We start from the raw sequence: 18,062 nt of genomic DNA, 5'->3' as shown, positions 1-18,062 counted from the left end.
TATGTGGGGATGTCCTGACTCCTGTCTCGCTTCCTGTTAGTGGGTCAGTTTTGTTCCAGACAAAAGAGAATTCAAGAGAACTCAATCAGCTGATAACACTGCACTCTTCTTTCACAATTAAAGTCAGATTCCTGTAGCTACTGAAGTAACCGATGAATCACCGAGGACATCTGGTTTCACAATATCAGTCATGTTATTATATCCTTTCATCATATGCATTGTTTTGTGTGTGTGTTTATGTGGTTTATGAGGACACATATTTGTGTAATAACATGACAGAGGTATGGGGTGATAGAAAATATGGTTTGTACAGTTTAAAAACCATTACGCCTATGGAGAGTCCCCGTAAACCATAAAAACAAAGTGTGTGTGTGTGTGTGTGTGTGTGTGTGTGCTTATATATTGCTATTTCACAGGACTGGAGGAGACCAAAAGGTTCTTCAGCCGTGATTGGTTTATGAAGGACCGAGGAGCATAAACAGGCCTAAAGAGAGAGAGCCCTGCTCATGCTTCCTGTTGAATTTCTCTGTTTGCAGAGTGTTTTTGTTGTTCTGCCGGCTTGCCTGAGTTGCATGCTGGTTTGTGTGCAACTTCTTTCCTTTGTATAAGATATGTAGGCCTACATTATTATAAATATCTAAAACTCTTTTCCACTCTTCTCTCTCTCTCTCTCTCTCTCTAATAAGGATAATTTAGTTATTTATTTTAGGCTTTTGTTGAGTGTTTTGGACTTAATAATAATAAAAAAAAAGATTTATGTTCTTTCAAAAAGGACTTTCTATGAAAAAAATAATTTTTTTAATTTCTAATATGTGTATATAGACATGCATTAAGCTCCCACTATTATACAGATGTTTGTGTTACATTCGTGTTGTTATGAATTATTTGTAAAAAGTGACCTATTATTGTACTACTAATAAAACACAGCCTAGCTAGATGTCCAGTGACTTCCTGTCTCATCACGCACTTTCCGCACGTTTAGAAAAAAGGTACAAAAGCTGTCACTCTTTCACAAGGTACACATTTGTACCTTATATATCCCTCAAGGGTGCATTTCAGTGCCTTGAAGGTACATATTAATACCTCAAGTGTACATATTAGTACCTAAATAGTACATAGTATTTGAAAAGGTATCTTTTGTACCTTTTTTCTCTGAGAGCTTGGCAACGCGTTTCCAGGGAGACGGTCTTGTTTACAAATGGACGGGAGACCACTAGCGTCTATTAAATCACGGACTGTACTCTCTTAGCTCTATTTTTGTGAATTTATTTGAACGATAACCATGTCAATGTCTTAACTAATTTGATCGTAATCTTTCTTAAGTCGTCAGGTAAGTTTTTGTTCAGGTTAGGCTTGAGAATCCTCTCCCGACTGTAACGTTAGATGTGAATAGGCTAGTTTGTACATTACGCTAATAAGGTTAAACGTCGTTAATATGTCAAAAATAATCGACATTGCTTTAATATTATACATATATGCTTTATAGGAGTAATAAATATGTTATTTCTATTGTATTGCATTTTATTTGCATGTCACAATGCAGCTCACAGGGGTTTACAGATTAGAATGTATAAACATTAACACAGAGTAAATATAATACTAAATAAAATAACATAAAAGGACAAAAAGTGCTTTTATAAACAAGCCTGCAACAGGCAACCAATGCAAATGAGCCGAAGCAGGTATAATGTGCTCTCTTTACCTGGATGTATGGATGTTTGTTTCTTTGAAGCGTGTTTGGACAGATCTCATCTATAACTGCATTAGTTTACATAATCAAGCTCTCATGCCATTTGTCAGATGTGTCATATTGTCTCTGATCTCTCAGTGATGGATGGTGACAGTGATGAAATAAAGGAGCAGCTGAGGCTTCAGTTTCAGGCTCTTCAAGAGCAGCAAGCGCAGCGCATCCAGAGAAGACTGGAGATGAAGAAGACAGACTCAAACCCTCCTCCTCTCAGCAGTCTGGACATTATAAACTTCACAGAAGAGGATGATGACATGATGGATCAATTTAACGCAAGGTGACACATGAAACATGAGTTCACAGAGCTGCTATCACAGATATAATTATTAGGGTCATTATGAGAACAACATCCTTTCAGGACAACAACACAGTCCATCCTGCCAGAAATGAGACCTAATTAAATTATTCATTGGTAATTTAGCAGTCTGCATTGAGTCCCCCCCCCATCACTTTCATTTAAAATTGTATTACCTCTGCAAGGATTTTCCTTCTCTAATTTTTAGTTATTCAGAATTACATAACTACAACCCGAATTTCGGAAATGTTGGGATGTTTTTAAATTTGAATAAAATTAAAACTAAACGACTTTTAAATTTAAAAAACGTCCCAACATTTCCGGAATTCGGGTTGTATATAACACACACAAACATGCACACATATTTACCATGTGTTAATTCAATATGCGGTGTGTATTATTGAAATAGTAATTGTACGCTATTTCAGAGTGAAGGAGAATGAAAATGAACAGCTGCATGATCATGTGAGGGAGCTGAGAGATGAGAACGGCAGACTCCATAAACTGCTGAGTGAGAAAGACTTTGAGATAAAACACCTGAAGAAGAAGAGAGAGGAGGAAAGATTGGCTTTAGCAGGTAAACAGTGCACCATTTCTATTGCTAGTGGCCCAAAAAAGTTACAACTCTTACGTCAGAATATGTATTCCACTGTATGTGGCATCTGCAAAACAAATAATATTCTAAAGTATTTCTCTTTACTCAAAGATTCTAAGAGTGCATGAAGTCAAAGTATATTACTACTATTTTTTTATAATTTTGAAAGAAGTCAAAACTCACCAAGGCTGCATTAAAGAAAGAGAAAAACAATAAGATTGTGGAATATTTTATTGCTTCAAAATGTAATTTAGTCCTGTGATGGATTCCAAAGCTGAAGTTTCAGTAGCCTGTTATGCTGATTTGATGGGTTTTATCAATGTTGAAAACCATCGTGCTGCCTGCAATTTGTGTTGAAATGGTGACCACTTTTAGTTTTAGAGTTCTTTGATGAGCAGAGCATTCATTTGAAATGTAAATCTATTGTTACATTACAAATGTATTTACTGTCACTTTTGACCAATTTAATACATCCTCGTTTAGCAAAAATATTAATTTTCTTTCAAAAACATTTAGAACTTTATTGTATAGGTATATCAAAATATATTTTGAAACATGTTACTTGTCATGCCATCCTAATGCAATGTCATTCATACATTAAATGCAGTGAACAAATATTTTTTGAATATCTGTCTGGTATATAATGAGTGTGTGACAACCTCTTTTGTGCTTTCTTTGTGAAGGTACTGCTGGTCTGGCAGGAGATGCAGCAGCAACCAAAATTGTGGAACTGTCGAAAAAGAATCGAGAATTAGCAGCTGAAATAGAACGAGAGAAGACCAAAACTAAACAAGCAAACAATCGAGTCAAAGAACTGGAGAAAGAGGTAAAGATAAAACAGAATCGCTAACTCCTTTGATTTTAGATACATTTTTTGGTGCACTGTGCACTTCTCAGTGTGGTGTTTCATCAATATCATTGCTGTTTTATTAGCTTCAGGCCACATTGTTACTTAACCCTGGCAAGAAGACAACCAAAAAGCAGGATTTAAGGACTGTGAACGACCATCTTGAAGTAATATTGTGTTAAACATGTTCATCATCATTTGGTGCATGATTAGACATTTGTAACTGTTTTGAATGACATTATTCTCAATGTGTTGAACAATGTAGAACAGCCCGTTAGTAAAATCCCTGCAGGAGAAATTATCTACAGCCCAACTCAAAATGACTGAATACCGCAACCAGATCCAGACCTTTAAACAAGAGTTAAAAATAGCTCACAAGGTTTGTTCACAATAATACCTGTCATTTTTATGAACTGGTTTCAGTAAACGTAATTTTTAATGGTGATGATTTAGTGGAACTGTTTTGTCAGGTGTTGAGCTGTGAGGTTGGTGAGGACGTCAATATTCAGCAGATACTGTGTAACCCAGGAGGCTGGAGAGGCCGTTCTCAGCAGATCCTCGCCCTTCAGAACAGAGTGAGTCCTCAGAACATGGCCGGAGCCTGCATGCTCAACTTTTAATTGACTGATTTGTTTTAGATACTGATTATTCACTCATTTGTTATACATGTTAATCAGCTTTCATGCATTGAGAATGGCTACTCTCTTTTGAACATTTTCACAAGCAAAGCAAAAGTGCTGTTTCATAATCAAAATTTATTCTAACATTTGTCATTCAAAATAGGCTTTTTTTACCTTTTCATTCAGAGTTTTGAGTCTTTTTTCTCATAATTCCCCCAAAAAAGTCAAAATTGCAAGATATTGTGAGATTTGCCAAATGTAAACTTGAACTACAAGAAAGAAGAGTTTTTATCTCACAATTCTGATTTTATATATTGCAATTTTCTCACAACTATCTCACAATTTAGACTATTTTTCTTGTGATTCAGAATTTATATCTGACTTTGTTTCTTGCAAAAAACACAGAATTGTGACATATAAACCCAAACAACTGTGTGTGCATGTATTTTCTTTTCCACCATGGAATAAAAAATTAAAGGTAACTGCAACTTTTTATTTCACTATTCTAACTTTTGTCTTGCAAATACGAATTTATATTGCAAAATTCTGACATTTTTCTTTCAATCTTTCAATTACAAAGAAATGCTGTTTTATAATAATGATAATTCTTTTATATTTATTCTAAAATTTTTCATGCAAAATGGAAATCGCTGCAAAAGTATCTAAAAAGTCGTTATCCACTAATCACAAACTTATTGATACAGAATTAATATTTGCTTGAAACAACCATTCCATATGGAAAAATATGGAATCCATATTTTGTTTCTGCTAAAGGATGAAAAAAGATAAAGATAATTGTCACTTTTTATCTCACAATTCTGTCTTTTTTTTTTCTTGCAAATGTCTGAATTGTGGGATTTATTCTCTGAATTCTCTGAAAAAGTCTGAATTGTAAGAAAAAATGTTGCAATTACCTTTTTATTTTTTAATTCCGTGGCAGAAACAGGCTTCCATGTTTTCACCCATTACTGGAATTTGCTCTGTTGTATTCATAGGTCACTTGATACTGTTAAACATTTTATACACTGAAGGTGCGAGACCTGGAACAGCAGCTGAGCCAGTCCAGGAAGAAGCTAGGTGACCTTGGCCTGGAGGAGGAGATCACGGGAACGGGAGGCCTACTGAAGACTCAAGACAGAAACCTCAGCCACATCCGTCACATAGAGAGGGAGAGGAAGGAGACACTGGAGGTTGTGCATGTTGATTAAACATCTTTATGGGTCTAATTATGCTATAACATTTCACATTTCGATAATGACTTGTCTTTGCAGAAGCTCACAGTGGATTATGAAGTTCTGCTTGAAGAGCACTCAGACATGAAGAAGAAACTGGAGGCCTCTAAATCCAGGAACAAAGTGTTGAGCACAGAAGTCAAAGCCCTGAAGAGCCAGATCAGCACTCTGCTGGATAAGGGCAAACACGACGATGAGCTGGTCGATGCCTTATTGGTAACAGATTCATGAAGTACTGTGTGATACCCTAATAAAAAAATATTACATTATATATAATGTATATAATATAAATATATACACTATTAAAAAAGAAAGCTTCCAAAAATAAAAACCCCCTTTTGGATTCTCCAAAGAAACATTCAGTGAACATTTCTTAAAGAACAATTCTTTCCTTAGTGTGAAGAACATTTAAAAATCCAATTTTGGGGACAAAACCTGACACATATGACTTGCAAGCTGCTAAAAGACACCAGGGTTCTAGATTAAACAGTTCACCCAAAAATTTGCTCAGCTGCTGCAACAATCGCTTTGCATAACCAAAGAATTTTTGCACAAACTGTCAGAAACCATCTCAGGGAAGCTCACCTGCATGCTCGTCGTCCTCATCGGGACCTGACTGCAGTTCCTCACCGTAACTGACTTGAGTGGGCAAATGCTCACATTCGATGGCGTCTGGCACTTTGGAGAGGTTTTCTCTTCATGGATGAATCTCGGTTTTCACTGTACAGGGCAGATGGCAGACAGCGTGTATGGCGCCATGTGGGTGAGCGGTTTGCTGATGTCAACATTGTGGATCGAGTGGCCCATGGTGGCGGTGGGGTTATGGTATGGGCAAGCGTATGTTATGGACAATGAACACAGGTGCATTTTATCAATGGCATTTTGAATGCACAGAGATACTGTGACGAGATCCTGAGGCCCATTGTTGTGCCATTCATCCACGACCATCACCTCATGTTGCAGCATGATAATGCACGGCCCCATGTTGCAAGGATCTGTACACAATTCCTGGAAGCTGAAAACATCCCAGTTCTTGCATGGCCAGCATACTCACCGGACATGTCACCCATTGAGCATGATTGGGATGCTCTGGATCGGCGTATACGACAGCGTGTTCCAGTTCCTGCCAATATCAGCAACTCCGCACAGCCATTGAAGAGGAGAGGACAACCTGATCAACTCTATGCAAAGGAGATATGTTGCACTGCGTGAGGCAAATGGTGGTCACACCAGATACTGACTGGTTTTCGGACCCCCCCCCGGACTCCCCCCGATACAGTAAAACTGCACATTTTAGAGTGGCCTTTTATTGTGGCCAGCCTAAAGCACACCTGTGCAATAATCATGCTGTCTAATCAGCATGTTGATATGCCACACCTGTGAGGTGGATAGATCATCTCGGCAAAGGAGAAGTGCTTTCCTCAAAAAAACTCCTAATTTGCTGCTTATTAGTAAGTAAGGTAGTTGTTATGGTAGTTATGTTTCGGTATTGGGTAGGGTTAAGGGATCCGGAATATGGTAAGGCAGAATTAAGCATTAAAGGGATAGTTCACGCAAAAATGAAAATTCTGTCATCATTTACTCACCCTCAAGTAGTTCCAAACCTGTATGAATTTCTTTGTACTGGCGAACACAAAGGAAGATATTTTGAAGAAAGTTTGTAACCAGGCTGTCTTGGGGCACCATATGGAAGTCAATAGTGCCCCAGAACTGCTCTGTTTCCGACATTCTTCAGAATATCTTCCTTTGTGTTCAGCAGAACAAAGACATTCATACAGGTTTGGAACTACTTGAGGGTGAGTAAATGATGACAGAATTTTTGCGTGAACTATCCCTTTAATATGTGCTTTATAAGTACTAATAAACTAAGTACTAATAAGTACTAATAATACATCATGCTAATAAGTAACTAGTTAATAGTGAATAGTGCTCCCTAATCTAAAGTATTATCGCATTTTTCATGAAATCTAATGTAAGACATTGAACTGACATTATTGTAAATAGTAATATACTGTAGATATTCTTGTAAATAATAGTAAACAAACAGGAATAGCAAACAATATGTATGAACCAGAAAGAACATAAAATTCCAAACAGACAAATGACCTCTTACTCCCCCTCCAACACAAGCAGGTGATATTGAATAATGATTTGGCAGGTGATATTAAATATCTGAGCAGGGCTGATCTCTGACTCACTCCTCTGACAGAAGCAACAGGCGAAGTGGCAGGCCATGCTCGGGCATCTAAGCCAGAAAGGCTCCCAGCGTGAGGAGACTCAGCAGGGCCTGGAGAGACATCTGCACAGCGAGGCCCAGCAGCACGCCTCGCTCATCCAGCAGCTCAAAGCCATGGTCTCGGAGAAGGAGAACAAGGTCAAAGAGCTGGAGCAGGAGATCCAGCAACTCGCCCTCATGGTATGACACGTCTGATCACATCATCAGCGCTGTTTTCTTTCTCCTGCTTATGCATGTTTTGTGTGTCTGGAGCAGAAGCAGTCGGAGTGGAAGAGTCAAACTAACATCAGGCCTTTGACATCACGACATGAGAACAGCAGGGAGTCAAACTCCGCCAGGTATTTTCATTCTTAGTCAACAACAAATAAACTGTGATTTTTTGACCAAACATTTTGCGGACAGACACGCACTTCCTACAGTCTGCAGTACCTCCTGCTATCTAATACAGCAACGTGAGTGAAGGCATTGCATGTTATTTCAGAGATGCACAAGCAGCCTGTCCAGAATGTGCTGCTAAAATCCCAGCGCTCCAGGCTCAGTGTGCTGAGTATAAGGCTCTTTATCAAGCTGCCAGTGTGGAGAGAGACAGACTTCTGGAGCTGACCAAAGTACAGCAAACCAGGTAGGACAGAATCAATAATTATGTTATTAATAACTTTCTTCAGAACATCTTCATTTGGGTTCCATGGATGAAAGTAAATGGTAAATGGGTTTGGAAAGGGCATACGTGTATGGTGTCCCTTTGAATGCTGTTAAAATTCACCCAGTGTTACTAATACCATCTGACTCTGCTTAATAGCAAGCAACATCGTGTTATGTTGAAATCATAAACTTAGAGCAAATAATGTACCAATAAATAAGATATAAAATGCACGTCTGTCTTTCAAAAGCTTCAACAGTACCTATGTCAGAGATTCCCAAAATGTTTTGTCAGCCAAAACCCTTAAATATTTACTTGAAGTCCCTCTGAGATTTTAAGTTAATATTTCGCATTTTCACTGTTCTCTGATGTTGGTTAATTGTCACATGACATTCCAAATTATATAAACATGACATAATCTTTTAATTTGACTTTGTAGCCTGTCTATAATAATAATAATTATTATTATTATAAATCTTCACATTCAAATTTTAAAATCCTCCAGCTTTTAACATTTCAAACCCTCAAGCTTTTTTTTTTAGCAAGATCACACTTTATTCTGCATCAAACTATACAGTTATTTAATTAAATCACAGGATTTGATTTGATACTTGCAGTAAGCTATATCTTGATTATCGTGTAGTTCCCTCACAAAACCCAACGGCAACGGGTTTTTCATGGGAATGGCTGTTTGTCTTAATTTATGCTGCAGCGAAGAAGAGGCGAAGCGCCAGTGTGCAGAAGCTGAGCAGAAACTCAGACTGGAATGGCAGCATTCAGTCTCGCTGGAGCAGCAGCTGGAGAAAGCCAAACTGGACTTAAGGAAAGAAGCGAGTCTGCAAACGTCTAATCAGAGTAGAACAGGTTCTGTATGACCTCATGTAGATTGAATTTGAATCATATTTTTCATGGTATAGGAATCTCACTGAAACCAATGTTACATTATAAAATCCAAGGTTCATTGAATATTTCATGAAAGAGCAATCTCAAACTGAAATCAATTGGATTTTCTTGGCCTGCTGTAGGAAGCTCGGGCAGCACTCTGAGTTTCCCTGACAAACAGGAGGGTTCGTCTCCCAGAAGCCCCTCTGATGTCACCCGTGATGTTCAACTTAGTGAACTCAAAGCACGGTACGCCTTTTCTTTCTAAATGTAGTATTCACATGTACTAAACATATTTCAACAACTGGAACTGGAAAGAGTGTGTCGAAATAGTGTCATTCTCCTCTGGCCAGACAAAATCCGCAGTTTAAATCTAGGCTAAAGCAGAGTCAGATTGTGCAAAGGACTTGGTTCCTGTGGTCTTGTCCCGATGGCCGTCTAGGAGACAGGGTCTTCACTGGGGATCAGTCTCTGGGGCTCATCTAGTTATCCTGGTCTCCGCTGACGTTCAGGGCTGTAGAGGTCATCTCTAGGAGCTGATCCACCATCTGATCTTGATACGGACTGGATCCATGAGGCTGCAGTGACCATCTGATCTGGATACAGTCTGGATCTGGGTGGCTACGGTGACCTCGGAATAAGAAAGAAACAGACTAATATTAGCGCAGATGCCATTCTTCTAACGATGTAACAAGTACATCGGGTGTTTTGGGAAGTGTTCCCGGTTCCGGTTGACCTAATTAATGCAGCCTAACAATCCTTTAACGGATTTGAATTATAGAAATGCGATAGTGTATTATGTGTAAGACAGGTTAAAGAGATGGGTCTTTAATCTAGATTTAAACTGACAGAGTGTGTCTGCTTCCCGAACAGTGTTAGGGAGATTGTTCCAGAGTTTGGGCGCTAAATAGGAAAACGATCTCCCGCCCAGAGTTGATTTTGATATTCTAGGTATTATCAAATGGCCAGAGTTTTGAGATCGCAGCGGACGTGAAGGACTATAATGCGATAAGAGCTCACTCAAATAATGAGGTGCCAAACCATTCAGGGCCTTATAGGTAATTAGCAAGATCTTAAAATGTATAAGATGTTTAATAGGGAGCCAGTGCAGTGTTGACAGAACCGGGCTAAAGTGGTCATACTTCCTGGTTCTAGTAAGAACTCTAGCTGCTGCATTTTGAACCAGCTGGAGTTTGTTTATTAAACGTGCAGAGCAACCACCCAATAAAGCATTACAATAATCTAACCTTGAGGTCATAAACGCATGAATTAATGTTTCTGCATTTGACATAGAGAGCATAGGTCGTAATTTAGATATATTTTTAAGATGGAAAAATGCAGTTTTACAAATGCTAGAAACATGTTTTTCGAAGGAAAGATTGCTATCAAAAAGTACGCCTAGGTTCCTAGCTGATGACGAAGAATTTACAGAGCAGCCATCAAGTATTAGACAGTGATCTAGGTTATTACATGCAAAGATTTTTGGTCCAATATTTAACACCTCTGTTTTTTCAGAGTTTAGCACTAAGAAATTACTAGTCATCCAGTTTTTGATATCAACTATACATTCTGTTAGTTTTGCAAATTGGTAAGTTTCATCAGGTCGCGAAGAAATATAGAGCTGAGTTTCATCAGCATAACAGTGAAAGCTAACACCATGTTTCCTAATGATATCTCCCAAGGGTAGCATGTAAAGCATGAAAAGTAAGGGGCCAAGTACTGAGCCTTGAGGTACTCCATACTGCACTTGTGATTGGTTTGATACCTCTTCATTTACTGCCACGGATTGATGGTGGTCAGATAAGTACGATTTGAACCATGCCAGTGCACTTCCTCTAATGCCAACATAATTTTCTAGTCTATTTAAAAGAATGCTGTGGTTGATAGTGTCAAACGCGGCGCTAAGATCCAGTAGCACTAATAGAGATATACAACCACGATCAGATGATAAAAGCAGGTCGTTTGTAACTCTAATGAGAGCAGTCTCAGTACTATGATATGGTCTAAAACCTGACTGGAAATCCTCACATATATAATTTTTCTCTAAGGATCATCTTTGTGAAGATACTACCTTCTCTAATATCTTTGACAGAAAAGGGAGATTCTGTAATTAATTAATTCTTTGGGGCCAAGTTGTGGTTTTTTAATGAGAGGCTTAATAACAGCCAGTTTGAAGGTTTTTGGGACATATCCTAATGACAATGATGAGTTAATAATATTCAGAAGAGGATCTATTATTTCTGGAAGCACCTCTTTTAGAAGCTTAGATGGAACAGGGTCTAACATACAAGTTGCTGGTTTAGATGATTTAAACTTATAGGCTATTTAACGAACAAAAATGCTCCAAATGTTTTTCTAAATTAACTTAATAAAAAAACTAAACGAAATATAATAATTTTGCCATTACACACTACTGTTTCGGCTATTAAAATAGTTCAGTTTTGTATAAACTGTTTTAGAAGGGGGAAAAAAAAGACGGGCTCGGGTCGGACTCGGGCTGGTAATTCTGATAAGCTGTCGGACGTGGGCCGGGCTAGGGCCTAAGCTTTTTGGGCCAGGGCCAGCCTAGGGCCTAAATGTTAGGCCCGTGCAGGGCTCTAGTTGACCTACAAAAAACAGTTTGGTTTCAAAATGACTTCTGCTTGAGTTGTGCTTCACACATCACAAAACTATTGACAATATATCATTGACCTTTTGGCCGTGAAATGCTTTTGAAATTTCGTTAATGTGATGGCACCTTCCTGCTGCTAGCAAAACCTTGCAGCTTTACGCTGCAAATTTACTGGACACTTGCACTCGCCTTCATTTATTGAAACTGCCTTTATGTTGAAGTGAAATGATGGTCACGCTTGACCGTTCAGTATTTACCTAGGTTTTGAAGTCAAACATAAAACAAATGCATCATGCACATTAAACAGCACACGCATCTGATGGGTCACTTTAAACTGTTGGCTTAGTTTGAAGCGCTTAATATAAAGCACATCTTATGCGTGATTAGGAAAACATGGATCATGCACTTTTCCTGCAGCAGCTCTCTCTGTACACACTTAACTTAGGTCACTTACATGATAGCACATACTAGCAACACTATTTGGGTATCATTCATGTAGGTAGAATAAATATAGTGTTTTGTCACGAAACTCTAGATGGTGTAATTGATATAATCACATTATTATTCACATGGTGCAGCTGATTGGATTCTTTTTGCATCAGCAGCCAATGAGCTTGCTGCTCAACATTCAAATACTCGGCTAGTGTTTGCTGTAACAGTTGCAGTGCATTTCAGAAACCCTCCACCTTCCCCAGCTCCACCTGTATAGATCTACTATAGTGTGATTCATGTATGCTATATGGGAGTTGCTCTTTCGCAGTAGCAGCAGCAGCAGCATAGCAGATCTATTCCGGCAAGACCTCCATGTACATTACTATGCTAAACTCTCAGAGAGTTGAAATGACAGAACTAAGCAGAATGAGCCACATGCTAAGTTAAAACCCTTATACATAATATGAACAATTGAAATAGTGATGCTCTGTCAAACTGCTTGCTCCAGACCAGTAACTAAATGCTATTTTTTGTGTGTTTTTTTGTCCATACAGGTTGGCACTGCAACTAGAAGAAAATGAAACCTTGAGAACCGCTCTGAAGAATGCCTTGAAGGAAAAGAAAGAAGGCTTGCAATTCTACAAGGACATGCTGGCGCAAGCAAAACAGGAATTCCAGCAGGCCCACAGAAAGCATGAACAGGGGACTTAGACTGGACTGATGAAGGGTTTTTGCTAACAAACACAGATCCCTGAAGGACAACACAGGTCTTAAGGGGACGCTCGCTCTGTATGTTGCCATGTTTGCTGTTGACAACACACACACACACATGCACATACAAAACAGAAGAATTGTTTCATGAGTCTGATCAGCATTGTTAAGACATGAGATATGAATGAGATATGATACATGTTTCACTTTTTAGCTAGAGGAGCACTTGTGCAAAGTATAGAATAATAATGAGATCCTGTTTGTTTATTAACGGTAGGAATATTTTAAGAAATTATCAAGGTAAACCAAGTGTTTTTTCTTTCTTTTTGGCATTCAAAAGTGGAAACAATCTTTCCTGCCTTCTTTTCTGACGCACATTGCTCATTAATATTTAATTTGTGTGTCGTGGTGTGAAACCAAAAATGAAAAGCAAACCCAAAATAAGCTCGGCAGAATGTGCACCGTCCCCTGCTCAAGCGATACATGTGCGATGACTTGACCCCTCGCTTACCGTGTCTCTCCTCTTGTTTGCATTTAGCGTATCAGCCGGCGCATTCATGCTGCCATACATGAGTTATTCTCTTTCCTATGTGGCCGGAGGGGGTTTGAGGCCTCCCCTCCCGACGCTGCTCCACCACGCTTAATTTAAACCTGTGGCTGAAGCAGTGTGCTCCTCTTGAAACAGCGCACTATTTCATCTTCCCAGAAGCCTGAGGGACACTGGCAAGCCCAAGGCTGTTGCGATTGCACGCACCACAAGACCAAAATATCATCCAGGATTGGAAATGATGGAAACAAAACCTTATTTACAGTGAAGAAATAAAAAGAACTTGTGTTTGAAATGAGATTGTAGATAACAGATGTTCAACAAGAAAAGGGACATTTGACAGCTGTAAAGGCTGGCGTGGCGCTTTAAAGGGACAGTTCACCAAAAAATGAAAATTCTGTCAAAACTTCCCTTGTTAAAGAGAAGTAAAGCATACTTTTCAAGAGTGTACTTAATATGGGAATAATATATTTTAAAAGAATATACTTGAGTGCAAGCTGAATGTTGGGTTTTCAGACATTTAATTGCATGCTGTTTGTAAAATTAAAATCTATTGTAGTTTATATTTTAAATTTATGCAGTTAGTTGAAATGAGAATTTTTTGACCCACTTAAGTAGGACGTAATCTTAACCTTTATAAGCAATTTCAGAATTACTTCTGTTGTCTTAGAAATATGGTTAATTGTATTGTCAAATGTACTGACAATCATTTATGGCAAACTAAAATATATTTAATGTCATTTCTATTGAAATTTGTATGTCTTGTATTTAAATGTATTTGTAATTATATTTGTAAATGAATTCAGGTCTTCTGAAGAGACGTAGTCGCTTTATATGATGAACAGATTAAATTATTGGCTTTTATTAATTTGTTGATTAATTTAACATTGATCAACACACAAACAAAGAGCTCGTCAAATATTGTAAAAAAGGAAGATCAGCCATGCTTGATGAAAAAGATCATTTGTTCTTGTTTTTGATGTGCCAAAGTTTTGTTTGCATGGACTTTGACAAAAACGATGAGAGAATATTACAAATATCTTACTTTGTGTTCTGAAGATGAACAAAGTCTTATGGGTTTGAAACAACACGAGAGTAAGTAAATGATGACATATGTCATTTTGGGATGAACTAATAACCCTTTTACTTTTGCAAGAAATTGCAAAGCTCATATATGTTTCTCGAGTGACCACTCAGTTGTCAACAAATGGTGTCTAATCCAATATATGAATTAATATTCACTTTTTTAGTTAAAGATTTATTTTTGGTTTCATTGTGACAGGACAGGAAGCAAAGGGGGTAGGTGGTTGGATTGGGAAAGGTCCTTGAGTTGGGACTGAAACTTGGGACGCCCATAGCACAATGACACTGTATGTCGGCGCGCTGCCCACAAGGCTATCGGCGCCAACAATATTAATTTTTCAATAATATTAAAGCTGGTAGAAATAGTGTAGTATCAGCCAGTGCAGTGACATGCCTGAAGATTTGAAGTCCACCGCAGCTGTAAAACCCACGATCAGCAGTTTCTGCATCTGGCAAAGCCATTGTGGTAGTGCCACAAGAATGTCTCAGAAACAGTAACATTTCTATAGGCCTGCATGCTCTTGCATTTCCAATTACAATGTTTTAAACATAAAAGCTCTGTTCCAGAATCGAGTGAGCTGTTGAGATGACACTTTTAAGGCATCATAGTGCCCAAATCATGTATTTTCTGTTTTGCTTGCACAAGATCTCAGGGTGTCGCTACAATAACAGACCGACATGCTATAACAGACTATTGGTATTTTCATGTTTTCCTGTATCCTGGAATAGTGAATACAACTTGACATCCACAATCCAAGCAAGCATTTATCATTGACTGCTTCAAGTTATATCAGGCCATGCTACTCTTTAAATGCATGACTAAAGAAAACCAAATCCCCTTGTTTTCTGTATATGATTGATAGGTGATAAATCAAAGAAAACTGAGTAGATAATCTGATCATAAATTTTGGTTTGACTAATATATATATATATATATATATATATATATATATATATATATATATATATATATACACATATTGGTATGAATAAGTGTTGCTCCCCCCCGAAAACATAACTGTGGCTTATCACACCTGAGTTCAGTTTCTCTAGCCACACCCAGGCCTGATTACTGCCACACCTGTTCGCAATCAAGAAATCACTTAAATAGGACCTGCCTGACAAAGTGAAGTAGACCAAAAGATCCTCAAAAGCTACACATCATGCTGAGATACAAAGAAATTCAGGAACAAATGAGAAAGAGAGCAATTGAGATCTATCAGTCTGGAAAAGGTTATAAAGTCATTTCTAAAGCTTTGGGACTCTAGCGAACCACAGTGAGAGTCATTATCCACAAATTGCAAAAACATGGAACGGTGGTGAACCTTCCCAGGAGTGGCCGGCCAACCAAAATTATCCCAAGAGCGCAGTGACTACTCATCAAAAAGGCCACAAAAGACCCCACAACAACATCTAAAGAACTGCAGGCCTCACTTGCCTCAGTTAAGGTCAGTGTTCATGACTCCATCATGAGAAAGAGACTGGGCAAAAATGGCCTGCATGGCAGAGTTTCAAGACGAAAAACGCTGCTGAGCAAAAAGAACATAAAGGCTTGTCTCAATTTTGCCAGAAAACATCTTGATGATCCCCAAGACTTTTGGGAAAATACTCTGTGGACTGACGAGACAAAAGTTGAACTTTTTGGAAGGTGTGGGTCCCATTACATCTGGCGTAAACGTAACACAGCATTTCAGAAAAAGAACATCATACCAACAGTAAAATATGGTGGTGGTAGTGTGATGGTCTGGGGCTGTTTTGCTGCTTCAGGACCTGGAAGACTTGCTGTGATAAATGAACCATGAATTCACCAAAAAAATTAATTCTACCAAAAATATCCTGAAGGACAATGTCCGGCCATCTGTTCGTAACTTCAAGCTGAAGCGAACTTGGGTTCTGTAGCAGGACAATGATCCAAAACACACCTGCAAATCCACCTCTGAATGGCTGAAGAAAAATAAAATGAAGACTTTGGAGTGGCCTAGTCAAAGTCCTGACCTGAATCCTATTGAGATGCTGTGGCATGACCTTAAAAAGGCGGTTCATGCTCGAAAACCCTCCAATGCGGCTGAATTACAACAATTCTGCCAAGATGAGTGGGCCAAAACTCCTCCACAGCGCTGTAACAGACTCATTGCAAGTTATCTCAAACGCTTGATTGCAGTTGTTGCTGCTAAGGGTGGCCCAACCAGTTATTAGGTTTAGGGGGCAAGCACTTTTTCACACAGGGCCATGTGGGTTTGGATTTTGTTTTCCCTTCATAATAAAAAACGTCATTCAAAAACTGCATGTTGTGTTTACTTGTGTTATCTTTGATTAATATTTAAATTTGTTTGATCTGAAACATTAAAGTGTGACAAATATGCAAAAAATAAAATAAAATCAGGAATGGGGCCAACACTTTTTCACACCACTGTGTATATATATATATATATATATACAGTCAAACCAAAATTTATTCAGACACCTCTCAACATTTCTCACATTATCAGTTTATTTGCTATAGTTTAGAAAATGGTAATAAAATATGACAAGAATTTAGAGTTAAACTGTGTCAGAACAAATCCATCTTGATAATGTCAGATAACTTTGATAGAAAGGTATGTAACACAACTATCAATCGGCTACTTTGTTGGCCACCCTTAGCAATGCTTAATTTTGTTCAGTCTGTGGTGTAAAAAGTTTGCATTAGCAATTAAAGAAAAAAAAAAACACTTAAGCAAAACATGGCCAAATCAAAGTGTCTGACTTATTTTTGGTCCCAATTTTTTATCAGTTTTACTGGTAGTCCACTGTATGAAGAATTTTTTGGGTATTATGTGTCACAGTTTACTTCTTGCTATCCTCACTTACATAAATGAACTATAGTATCCTGCACCCACTAGTAAAAATAAATAAATTAAATCTGGTGTTTAAATACATTTTTAGACTGTATATGTTTACGTTTATTTTTATGATGCACAAGATACACAAAAATTCTTTCATTTAAAAAAATAATAATATTAAATTTATTTTCCAAAACATTACTTTAAAAAAGTATTTTTAAAAATTGTGAAAATCAACGTCTATAAACAAGTCGTATTCCAAATTTGAGGTTGATATCTCAAAAAATGAGCTTTCAGTAAGATTTTTTTTCCCACTATATGAAATTCAAGGACCATGTAATTATTTTTAATCATGTTTTTGTTTTGTGTGTGTGTGTGTGTGTTCACATAACAAGTGCCAAAAACCCCTACTATGAAGAAAAAAAAAAAAAAAAAACGTAACATTTTTCTTTCAAACATGACCTAAGAAAATTACCGTAAGTTTTGTTTTTAGGATTAGAGTAATTCAATATTTTCATTGTCGGCCCATAAAATTATATTGACCTCTCTATATTACTTACTTCTATTATATTTTATACTATTATATTTTATGAATAAATAATAATTTAAAAAATACTTAATATTTTACTACATGACAATGTTAGTTACAAAATGATTTCAGTACTCGTTTCAAAACACTTGGTACAGTACAAAACATAAGAAGGCTTTAGGAAACCCATCACTTTGAAATATATGGCTTTAAACCAAACAGATTGGCATTGT

General features: G+C 37.7%; 1 protein-coding gene across 1 annotated transcript; it reads left to right on the top strand.

Annotated features, from left to right (window-relative positions):
- Positions 1-1,187: 1,187 nt before the first annotated feature.
- Positions 1,188-14,144, top strand: ccdc13 (coiled-coil domain containing 13). The gene is made up of 15 exons (XM_079436081.1): positions 1,188-1,330; positions 1,829-2,024; positions 2,471-2,619; positions 3,321-3,463; positions 3,571-3,651; positions 3,750-3,863; positions 3,955-4,059; positions 5,136-5,294; positions 5,376-5,552; positions 7,546-7,752; positions 7,828-7,910; positions 8,054-8,194; positions 8,925-9,076; positions 9,238-9,343; positions 12,692-14,144. The coding sequence occupies exons 2-15, from the start codon at positions 1,831-1,833 to the stop codon at positions 12,846-12,848; spliced, it is 1,968 nt and encodes a 655-aa protein (XP_079292207.1). The 5' UTR covers positions 1,188-1,330; positions 1,829-1,830; the 3' UTR covers positions 12,849-14,144.
- Positions 14,145-18,062: the final 3,918 nt, after the last annotated feature.

This window comes from Barbus barbus, assembly GCF_936440315.1.
Source record: "Barbus barbus genome assembly, chromosome: 15".
Lineage (NCBI taxonomy): Eukaryota > Metazoa > Chordata > Actinopteri > Cypriniformes > Cyprinidae > Barbus > Barbus barbus.
Note: the sequence above shows the minus strand (reverse complement) of the source record. Positions and strands in the feature narration are given on the sequence as shown.